The 11,997-nt window shown below is 40.1% G+C and overlaps 1 protein-coding gene across 1 annotated transcript; it reads left to right on the top strand.

Moving 5' to 3' along the window:
- The first annotated feature begins 3,735 nt into the window (after window positions 1–3,735).
- LOC148029461 (uncharacterized) lies at window positions 3,736–8,758 on the top strand. The gene is made up of 5 exons (XM_087688281.1): window positions 3,736–4,510; window positions 4,888–4,957; window positions 5,045–5,163; window positions 5,321–6,887; window positions 7,562–8,758. The coding sequence occupies exons 1-5, from the start codon at window positions 4,360–4,362 to the stop codon at window positions 8,139–8,141; spliced, it is 2,487 nt and encodes an 828-aa protein (XP_087544407.1). The 5' UTR covers window positions 3,736–4,359; the 3' UTR covers window positions 8,142–8,758.
- Window positions 8,759–11,997: the final 3,239 nt, after the last annotated feature.

The following is an 11,997-nucleotide window of genomic DNA, read 5'->3' as shown; positions in this document are numbered from 1 at the left end:
TCTTATTTTACTTTATTCATTATATGTTTACCCAGTACAATATTAAAGTTTTTCATTTTAAAACGAGAATAGAAGATAGGGAGTGGTTTAAATTAAATGAGATTTTACATCCTTGTTTCATTTTCATGTATGGTGGTGGCATGGTTAGTGCAAGTGCTACTTCATTTCAAATGCATTATGCAATCTTGGAATTGCTCCTAACACATCAAAACTTTCCTCTTCTTCTTGTTCTTGTTCATCATCATCATCTTCCTCCCTCCCTCCCTCCCTCCCTCCCTCTCCCTCCCTCTCCCTCTCTCTCTCTCCCTCCCTCCCTCCCTCCCTCCCTCCCTCCCTCCCTCCCTCCCTCTCTCTCTCTCTCTCTCTCTCTCTCTCTCTCTCTCTCTCTCTCTCTCTCTCTCTCTCTCTCTCTCTCTCATATTGCATTTTTTGTTATAATTGCATGGTTGAGTAGTAGGTGTCATATTAGATACTTCCAACATTTTGACAACCCATAAGGAATTACATTATGTACCTTGTGAATGTAAATTCTACCTATGGGGAGAGAGAGAGAGAGAGAGAGAGAGAGAGAGAGAGAGAGAGAGAGAGAGAGAGAGAGAGAGAACATAGGCTAGAAGGTATGCAAAAAGTAAAAATTCTTTTCATTATTTTTCAAATTGTCTTATACTTTTTTGGTTGTCCATTTATGCACCCACGTGTATTTAGCCCATGTGATGAGTCCTCCCTCACCTCTCCCACAATGATTGTGAGAGTAGTTGAAGGATAATAGAAGCTGATTTCTCTCAAAAGTAAGCTCACAACTTCTTGCAAAATAATACTATAACCTATAAAAAGAGTTACATGTAGTTTCCCATCCTTAAACATGAGAAATTTAGAGCTCCTCTCAAATCTATGATAGAGAACCGAAGCAACAAATGGCAAGCATGGGGAGAGAGAGAGAGAGAGGGGGGGGGGGGGGAGGGAGGGAGAGAGGGAGGGAGAGTTGGGGATTTTACATGGTAAGTAAAAGTACATGATTCAAAACATTAACATTTACAAAATCTCTCAAATATCTAAACAACAAAAAGATAAAAAAGCTTGGGCCGTTTCATGCACAAGTTAATAACCTACATAGGGGACTATGAACACTACAAGTTAACAACATTCACATGCGATTATAGAGAGTTTATAGAGCTCACTTGAGTAGGAGAGAATGACCGACAGGTCAACGAGATAATGCTAAAAAAATAGAATAAGTATTCTAAGTAATGAGGTAGTGCCATACATAATTTACTTCATCAAGTCAATGGAGTATCCCTTCTTGAGGAGGTTCTATTTCTACCATGTTTGGTTACTCCCAAGTCAAAGTTAAAGTGTTTGTGCCCATCAATGATAATGCTAAAAAAAGAGAATTAAGTATGCCAAGCAATGAGGTAGGGTCATATATAATTTACATCATCAAGTAAATGGAGTATCCCCTCTTGAGGAGGTTCTTTGTCTACCATGTTTGGTTACTCCCAAGTCAAAGTTTAAATTATACCCATCAGCTTGTTTATTAGTATGATTGTCTTGGCTATGCTTTGGACAATGTACCCACACATGTTGTGACTCCTAGTGCAACAAAGAATACTTCAGGTTCTCTATGTGACTGTATCATAATTTATCTGGCAAGTTAGCAAGCCAAAATGGCTTTGTTCTTGATCACAATCCAATTAAAAGAAGAGCCTCAAATTTCTAACTATCTTTTGGCTTGGGTTCTAATCATTATGTTGTTGGTGGAAGGGTTGTGATCAATATCCTTAATAGACTAGGAATTATCCTTTTAGGACATGTTCCAGCTTGTACTACCTTGTTCTTTCCTTTCATTCCCTCAATAAACTAGCCTTTTCCTATTAGGACATGTTCCAACTTCCAAGAATGTAAGCCTTGAGGTTGGGGGGAGGGGGACCTAAAATGTCTAAAAGCAACATGAAAGATAAAGAGTTCCTTGTCAATGAACTTTCGTTGATCACAAAATAAAACCTGCTTAGCTCCAAACATAGAGGATAGACCAACAATATTCCAAACAGTAGACCTTAGAACATAGTGACTTGATCTCCAAATAGGCTCAAAACACATGGATTATATCTTCCTTCTCCTTTATAGGGTTGGAATGTGCTCATAGTAGCAATTCGAAAAAAGATAAGGAGCACAAGAATGGTCTAATTTTTTGGCCAAATAAAAAATAGCTTTAGAATAATATCTATGTTATAGTCCTTCACCATATAATAACTAATTATTAACCAAAAGTAAAAAAAAAACACAAATTGAAAAAAAGAGTGCACAACACAATATTGGATACAAATTTCCCCCATGCATATGACCTCCTTCCTCATGCACGTAAATACAACTTTGCATTGACTATTTATGCTCAGAATACATTGAAAAAAAAAACTCTATTGTTGTCTTTACTTGAATTATATGTTTTTTGGTCTCCTATTGTTAATTAAATAAACATTTCTAAGGTTTATACAAAAATATTGTTTATCCCTTTAGGCCTTACATAAAGGTTACAACTAAATAAATAATTTCCTTACACTAGAGAGGAAAACAAGTATTATAATTTAGCACTAATGAAGCCCCCAGAAATTATTAATCCTTGCGTATTAGAATGCACTTCACTCAAAATAACTTCGCTTAATAAGCTACTTACCACAACACAAAACACATTACTTCCTTGCCATCTATTTACTAGGCATAATGGGATCAATGTTACAAACAATATCACATGTAACAAGTCATGAATCATAAGACAAATAAATAATGAAAATATATTAGAATGAAATAATAAAAATAATAATATTTGCATAGCAATTATCATAAGATTGTACCTCCTATGACAAGTCACGAATCATATAGCAAATATACAATGAAAATCTTATTTTCACAACAATTATCCTAATAGCAAATTTAGCAAATTTACTTTGCTCATGAGATCCCTAAAAGAATATATAGTTCTCTTGAAACACCTTAGGGGTGCATGTATAGAGTTGCAAACAAGATGTTGAAGAAAGTCTTGTAGACGTGGGCTAAATGCACGTAACGATTTCCTATGGAAGGTATAGATCTTTATCGATTAATATATAAAGAAACACATAAAAGGTGAAGAGTGAATCCACTCGACCAAGTACCACAAGCTTATTCAATGCTATAAGTTGTGATGTAGGTTTTGATAAAATATGCACAAATACTTATTGGAAATCGTAAGAAACCTTGCTAAGTATGTGAAAATGTCGAGCAAACGGAGGGTATTTGTATATTTAGTACTTGCCCGTATTCCCACAAATAATAATGGTGAAGCCACATGGAACCTGTTCCCACCAGGCTTGATTCACAACCCAGATCACAAATTCACAGGTTTCCATGGTGTCTTGATTTGCAAAGACGATTTCAAGTTCACAATCGCGCATCGTGAGCTCTCGAGAGCCTCATGTTCTCCAGAGAGCCCATGGAGCCCTTTGGTGGGACGTGGCTCTTAACACCTAGTTTTCTTTTACTTCATATTTGGTGGACACGATAGCTTGGTGAGAGAGAGGGGGAAGGAGGCATTGGCCAACTTTTCTTTTGGGAAGAGAGAGAGATTTCTTTTTCCTACGGCACAGTGCTCTCGTGGGTCTGCAGCTGGCCCTGTTCTTTCCCATCTAGCTCCTCTCTCTCTCTCTCTCTCTCTCTCTAATGGGACTGCTGCTGCTACAGAGCGTTTTGCATGAGGGATCGGATGTACACAGCGGCCCCACTAAGGGCAAAAAAGAAAAAGTTAAAATTCCAAAAACCACAATTTACCATCACATTATTGTATTAATGTAATATATTATTATTGTGTTTGCTAATATTGGTGTTGCAGCAATGATTTTATTCTTTGTGCTTCCATCCCTGTTTACCGACATGACTCTGGCACTGCGTCTTCTATTAAGAAAAGAGTCATGAGACAAAGCTTCTTTTTTCTTACAGCCCACCCTTCTAAAGTTATATACAATTAATATTACACACACATATATACATATATACTGCTCGCAACCGCTCTCCTTCCTCCTGCTATCCCTGCCGCTGGCAGCTGCTGTTGCAAGAATCCATGTATCCTTTCATTATTACTCAATCTCTCTTCTCCATATCCTGTCTCTGAGATGAGTAATCAAGATTCATAGTACTCTGATGACCTAAACGGCTCTACTTCTACTGTCAATTGCAGCTGAGATTCTAAATTCAAGTTGGTTTGGAAGCCTCAAACTATTCCGATTCGTTAAAAGGCTCTACCGCCGAGACTCTAAAATTGAAGTTGGATTTGATGACTTCTGTGTGAGTGGCCTCACATATCAGGCAGAGCTTACTAATTGATCAGCTATGGACTTCAAGCCTCCTCAAACGGTGATCAAGGCTGCCAGAAGGAAAGTCCACATTGTGTACTACCTCAGCAAAGGAGGTGGACAGCTTGACCACCCTCATCTCATTGAAGGCTACATAAGTTCTGCTCAGGAAGGGCTGCGGCTCAAAGGTGAGCTAAGCAATCCATTGTACTAGTTCTACAGTTCCCCTTGGTTTTTGGACATGCATCACAGCAAGTAATTACTGAGAGTTCACCTCATCATCCCACATTGATCATTTACCAAAATCAATGATATGCATGTTAATTACTGTATAGATAGCTTCTCATCAATCAAATGATATGCATGCTAAATACTGTATAAATAGCTTCTCATCAATCAAATGATATGCATGCTAAATACTGTGTAAATAGCTTGCTATCAATCAAGTTTTGGGATTGGTCCTTAATATCAGCTCTTTTAAACTGCTTCCTGATGATATTCTAATCATTGCTATTTGACCTTATGGGAATGTTCCCTCTTTTATTGGGCCATGCTCTTCTCTCAGATGTCAAGAGATGGTTAGCTGTGCTTAGGGGCAAAGCCATGCCTCATTCCTATGCCTGGTCGTTCAAGAGGTACTTTTTGAAATGTGACTGCTGCTTCTCGCTGTAAGCTTGAGTAGCTTGTTCAAGCTCATTCTTGGCATTTGCTAACCTGTGCAGAAATTACAAGAATGGCTTCATTTGGCATGACCTTGGGGACAATGATGTGATTCAGCCTCTTTGCAAAAACGAGTATGTGCTCATGGGGGTAGAGATTAAGGACAGCATTAATATGCAAGGTATAATGCTGAAATAGAAGCAAGAACCCCTGATGCTTGAAAAAGACATTTGTGCCAATATAAGAGTGCAATTTGTTCCAAATTAAAGAGTACCACTATGAATCCATTCACTGTTTGCTATTGATCAAAGTCTGATTGGGATCTCAAAATATTGCAGGATTCAAGTGCAAATGTGGGGCTGTTCCTGAAAAGAAGCTCGGACCTCGAGAAGGCACTGATCAAAGCAGCCATGTGGTCAAGGAGAAAGAGACATTAACGATCAAAGGCTCCTTCTCAGACATCAAGAATGAGCAAGAGTGCATTGTCCCAAAGGGAGTTATTGCATCAAAGAGCTTTCGTGTGTCACCACCCACTGAGATAAAGGGGAATCAGCATCAATCTGTCACTCCCTCTAACAAATTCACCAGAGGGCCTGGCCACACGCTAAGCCTTACCACACAGCAGCTGTTAGAAGAGGTCAAGAAACCCAATCGATCTCGAAGCACAAGGTCTATGGATTGTGCAATACAAGAAATCCCAGAAGAGGATGAAGATGATTATGATGTGGAGTTCTGTACCAGATCTGGGCAAATTGTGAGGCTCTCACCAAGGCCAAAAGCTTCTCGATCCTCTGATCATGCAGCTGGAGGAAGGGGAGGTAGACTGTTCCTAACAAGCAATGCATCAGAGGTAGGTACAGACAAAGATTATGAGGGTGTCAACATGGATGTGGCTACTCAGACAGGGGATAGCACAAGATGCTCCACAGATGATCAGGAGGCAGGAATTATGATGGATAACATCAATCAATATGAATACACAATCAAGGGTAGCCCAGCTGTAGGTAGTGCTCGCCATAGCTTAAGTGCCTCTAGTTGCAACATTGGAGCAACAGTGGACAAATCCAATGCATTCTCTGTTCCTGGCGTGGAGCTGAAAGCTATGATTACAGCCACGCAACAGATAAATGTTTGTGCTAGCCCAGCATTGTCCACTGCATCTTCGGTGGCCACTGCGAAATCAAGTAGATTTGCTAGGAATCATCAAGAATTATCAGGAAGTATAAGGGGGGATAATCATGGCAACAGAAATGTGGTTGCCAGCAGCAATGATAACACTATCAATGGTGGACCTATCCTTTTGAAGCATTTGTTGCGTTGTGGTACTAGTGGGGTGGATGTAATCAAGGAGATCAAGCAAGAGGTGAATTCCAATCATGATCATCATCAAACCGCAGAAGATCTGCTGGAGAGATCTAGTAATCATCATGATACATCGGAGGATCGTCATGAGAGCCGGAAGTCTTGGTCTTGCAAGCCTGGGAGCTTGATGGGTTTGAACATCAAATCCAAGAGGCTTTCAAGCTCAGCTCCCTCTGAGACAAGGTCAGTGTCTGGTTTCTCTGAAGGGAGCTCATCTTTGTACATATATAGCCAATCAGGGCAGTTAGTAGAAACCAGCAGCAGCCCCTTAGCTCTGCATGACCAGCACCACCTTACTCCTGGCAGTAAGAAAAAACACCAACACCAAGTGACTGCCACATCCAATGGTACCTACACGAATGATCTAAATCTTTTTAGAGCTTCACCAGTGGCACCATCTACTGCTATTACTGCTACTGCTGTATCTACTCATCAGCACAATCATCATCCTCATCGTAATCATCACAATTTGATGCAACTACATGGAGCAGGAAGTACCTCCCCTGGCAACATCAGCATTTGCTCCTCTGCCACGTCCAGAAGGTAACTCTCTATTTTTGCATCACATGCATTGGATGCAAGTCTGTGCACACATGCTCGAGCACGTGTCTGGCATTTGTGTGCACACAGCTTGCATTGAATCTTGTGTATGGTGACAAATAATGAACTAAGTGTTCATGTGTAAGACTGTAATGCCATTTAAAGCTTGAAGCAATGAGGCATGCACAACCTGTGGAGAAAAGCTTCAATGCCTGTATGTCTATGTACTAAAAGAGATCTAACTGAGCCGCTAGTTGAGCTGATTCAAAGAGTTTCTAGAGCAGTGTTAAAGATCCATAACCATTGTTTTATGGCATCTGATACACTGCCTTGTGATTATTAGTTGACAGTAAGAACCACATCGTGCAGTTCAGGAGGAATCAACCTGATATCATCCCTTTGTACAAAATATACGAAGGGAGTTGATTTATTTGTCTTAGTGAACCTTAAAGGTGTCCAAGACAACAAAAGTCATTGATGTAGATAGAATAGCATGTTGAATCAAAAGTAAGTGTATGCTACCTGACAATTACTGAGATTATCAAGCCAAATGCAGTTCAAGTGTAAGCTTGAGCTGACCTAATTAGAAGTCTTCATAACTCTTTTGCTTTGATTGTCCTCATAGTTGAGGTTTAATAGTATGACATTTTGATCTTCTGCTTTCTTCTACATTGAAGGAGCTCAATGAGGGAGCATGAAGGAGGGGATCTAGAGGAAGGTTTCAGAGAAGCCTTTCGGGGTGCGATGTTGAGTGGAATGACAGATAGCCCAAGGAGAAGGTCAATCAATGAGGAGTACATAATGGATGCATCAACAAGCACTAGTGCTGCCAGAAGGGCTAGGCAGCCCCATCCACCACCTGTTTCTTCAACTGTCCCATCTCCATCTCCCTCATCCTCTGCCATAATCAGCTTGACCACCATAGCTGCCCCACAGAGCCGGAACAATGATCTTCATCAGATTATATGCAGTCCTTGTGTCCCCAACATCAGCAATTTCACCAAACAAGCAGGGCATATCATCTTGGATGGTCCTCGGGCTCAACAGATACCTCTGAAGCAGCATCAGAGTAGCAGTGCATATAACAGTCCAGCCAACAAGCCCAAAAGCTCTGACTCTCCAGCTGGTATCTTGCTAGAGAGGAGAAAACATGGGGACAACACGGTGACCGCATCATCCTCTTGGCGTGATCTTCTCTGGTCACCTCGATACTCTTCATTCCACAGGGAGAAGGAGAAAAGGCGTATGAAACCTTGAACTAAGGCAAGCTCATCACTGCATCACAATGTTTAGCTCATAGGCCTTATCCTGGGGTGATGTGGTTCAGTTGTGGGGAGGAACAGGTGGAAAAGAGCTCTCTAAAATAGCATTCTTAAGAGGAGACATGATTTACTGGAATATATATTGGATCAAAGTCTGGATTTAAGGCCACTGTCATGGCTGTAAGCCATTTTGCAGACTTGGACTTTAAATGAACTGTCTTAACCAAGTAATCAAGGGCATGCATAGATGTGCCTCATCACATCATCACAAATCACATCAATCTCTCTCTCTCTGTCTCAAGTGGGCTAAGATCATACTTCAGATCTTTTCAAATAAGCTTGGACAACCAGACAAGGCAAAATTTGGGACACAATCATTTGCTGAAGCTTGAATGGTTGCTTTGAACCCAGAATTGCCTTGCCATTATCAAATATATTGACATATCATGCTACGTTACATTTGTTCTTGTGCCCTAAATCCAGATGCAGTAAATGGCAATACAAGGAATCCTTGTTTGCTAAATGTTTGAATAGATTATGAACGCCGAATGTATAGATCCTATAAGATACGGTCCTATAACGCATCAGAGTGTTCTATCTGTACGCATCCCATTGAAATTAGATCCAAAAGACAGACACACAAACAAATTGCTCTAATCATGTGCTGTTGTGGGAGGCAACGCAGTTGTTTAGTGTTGCTGGTCATTGAAATTAGATTCAAGAAGCAGTTACACATAAAACACAAACAAATTCCACTACTCATATCCTGTGAAGGCAACAGGCGGTTTAGTGCTGTTGGTTAAATACACGTATCGCTGAGTGTCGGAGAGAAATAGGGTTCGAAACCAGGCCAGTGAGTTTAACAGACGGTTATTTCACCACTGGGGTAGCCACTTGATTGTAATTATACAGTAGAAACGCTAAATTTTAGCATGACAAAAATAATTTAGTGACTCAAAGGCATATCCTACAATCTAAGTTTTCAACCCTGGAGGACAACTTGAGAATTTTGAGTACTTCCACTAACCAGTCTACCCCCACAAAGATGATATGATAGTTCTTATTTTTTTGAAAATCTCTTTTATTTATGCACCTTAAGTCTTTTTTCTTTTTGGGTATTTTGTTTTGTAGAGGTGACATCTGCATTGATTTTGAAGAGTTATTTTAAGAGGGCCTTCATACAAACTATGGCGATTGCATTGCACAATTCTTGCCCTCTTATCACAACATTTGCATTGAAAACTAAAGCTTTGCCTTGCTTTAAAAACTATTCCTTGTGAGGGTATGTACTATCCCATATTGCACAATTTTGAGATGCTTGATAAACTAGTAAATTGTGGCATGTGGTGCGAAACCCTTGTGACTTACATAGGAACAACCCCACAATAAGTTAATGGCCTTTTTACGTCAAAAGTGTAAAAGATGGAGGGGAGATTGCCATAATTTTTTGTGACAAGCACAAAGATCATCCTTGAGAAGGTCCAAGTTGCACCTTCCATGTGTCTCCAATGAAGCTTACAGATGTGTCTAAGCTATTTGATGTAGGAGTCTTGTCATTGCCAATTAGTAGAATGCAGGCTTGGTTTTAGTGTGTGGTCATTTGGCCACACAACACATCCCTCGACTTTGCCACAAGAGTAGCCCACCTTTCTCATTTGCTAGAGAGAGAGAGAGAGAGTGAGAGAGAGAGAGAGTCAAAGTGCTAGTAGTGAAGTTGGAAAGGATTGGAACCAATGGCATAAGATTTGCATCTCTCATGTATGTGAGGGTTTGCCAATAGTTTCCCTCACTTGTTGCTTGTCAAGAAATCAAAGTATATGCAAGAAATTGTACCGTTATGGTTATGTGAGAACTCTAATTGGAAGGTCAATCAATTTGGACATAGGGGAACTCTTGTTAGCAATTTGCAAATCATTTGGTCCATAAAATAGCAAATTGTGGTGAGATGTACTAATATGATCCTAATGGTTATAACTCACTATTGCCCATGCCTTAGCCATGTCTTTCTCGAGGGGCATGTGGGAAGCAACATGTTGATAGGGCCCCTCTTCAAATAAGTGTGTTCTTTATGGGTCTATGAATCTTGTGACTGGATCCCAAGGTCTATTTGTTGCTTCGTGAGATTGCAATTCACCTTAAGGTAGTGCCACACCAAGATACTTTACTAGACTTTCAAAGTGAAGGTATCCATATTTTTAAAGGAGGCAAAAGAAGAAGCCACACCATGTTTACTTATGTTGCAAGATTCCCACAAAGTCTAATAAGAGCCAAGTGTGACACCATCCTAATGCCACTTTGGCTAGCAATGAGACTATTTATAGTAGTAATATAAGACTAATGACTCAACAAACATCACCACTGATTGCCTTCCCTTTTGGCCAAGAGTTGCTTGATGCAGATTTAAACAAACTCGTTACTTTTTCATCAATAGGCAAGATTATAATCCACCTCGTGCTCAACTAGACAATAAGTAAGCAAGGAAAGCCAATTGCAATCACTCAACTAGCCTACTTGGGCTCTTTGGAGTTTGAATGCATAACATTGCTTGCTCCCAAATCATGGAAGCTTTGAGCAGTTCATGCATAAGCAAACAAAGGGAGAGAGAGAGTGTGTGTGTTGAGGTAGCACTAGCTCAACATGGATGGGAAATTCATGGAACTCAATCTTTCAACAATTCTCCATATTCTCTTGTTTCCTACCTTTCACTTAGGATGCTCCTCTTCCACTCCCTTTGTAACTCAAGCAAGCATGCTCTTTTTATCTCCAAGCAAGCCAAACACACCTCAAGAGAAAGGCAAGATGCTTAGAAAATCCATACATTCTCCCATTGTACTCCAGATGGTCTAAGGCAAAACTCGATGCCTCATGGTCGAACTCAAGATCTTATGGCCTCAAGCTTTGATTTTATCTGATAACTCATGAGCAAGAAAAAAAAGAAGAGAAGAAGGGATGAGAAGAAAAGTCCTCCTTCCCTCACACTCAATCACCCAAACTCATTCCCTCCTACCTTCACTCCTCTCAATGGTTATGATGGATGAAAAAAAAGACAAGAAGGGAGAGAGACTCCAAAGCTAGCACAAACAAGAACGAGCTCTTCTATTCCTTTTACATAATATATCCATATGGTTTTCCTTTTGGGCTTCCATCCATTTCTACCCTTCCACTTAGCCTTTTGCCTGTGAGACTTGCATTGAGTGAGTTTGATGCTTAGATTTTACAATAAATAGTTCTCTTGTGACTTGCAAGAATGTATATATAAGTCTTCCTCTTTTGTGTTTTCATCCTTTCCACACTTCCACCAAGCTTTTGGCCTATTTAGTTTCCCTTTTGTCCATTCTAGCTTATCATAGATGCTTGGATTTAATCTAGAGCAGTAGCTTGCCCATGGGACTTTATAACTTGCATGAGAGTGAGCCTAATGCTTGCATTTTACAACGAATAGTTCTTGTGACTTGCAAAACTTTGGATAAATATTTAAATATAAATACTGTAATAAAGCATAAGTCACCTTAGTCTAGAGTAGGCTAGGGTTAAGTATAAAAGGTGGAGATGTAACTTGTGAGGGATCTATTTGCCATTTCAAGCAATACATGCTTTGAGGTTCCTTCCTCCCGCCAACTAAGAGGGTGCATGCTCTTAGCCACCAAGATATGGGGTGCATACCACGTCCCACCTTGACATGAGGTGAGTATTCATGTTGTAGCTTACATCTATGATTCTCCGCCTTCCATGGCAATACTATTTCATGCCTAGCTACCTGGGCTATGGCTTCCTTGCAAACATGGTGTATTTCTTGTATTTCTTTGCAAGCATGGTGTAATTCATAAATTTTCAGTTATTTGACTTGCTGT

The sequence above is a fragment of the Lygodium microphyllum genome, chromosome 11 (assembly GCF_053477565.2).
Source record: "Lygodium microphyllum isolate KBCC chromosome 11, Lygodium_microphyllum_v1.1.10, whole genome shotgun sequence".
NCBI lineage: Eukaryota > Viridiplantae > Streptophyta > Polypodiopsida > Schizaeales > Lygodiaceae > Lygodium > Lygodium microphyllum.
Note: the sequence above shows the minus strand (reverse complement) of the source record. Positions and strands in the feature narration are given on the sequence as shown.

Coding starts and splice junctions, on each gene's coding strand:
- LOC148029461 (XM_087688281.1), top strand. CDS start 4,360: ATGGACTTCAAGCCTCCTCAAACGGTGATCAAGGCTGCCAGAAGGAAA. Junction 4,511..4,887: donor GGAAGGGCTGCGGCTCAAAG/GTGAGCTAAGCA, acceptor CTCTTCTCTCAG/ATGTCAAGAGATGGTTAGCT. Junction 4,958..5,044: donor TATGCCTGGTCGTTCAAGAG/GTACTTTTTGAA, acceptor TAACCTGTGCAG/AAATTACAAGAATGGCTTCA.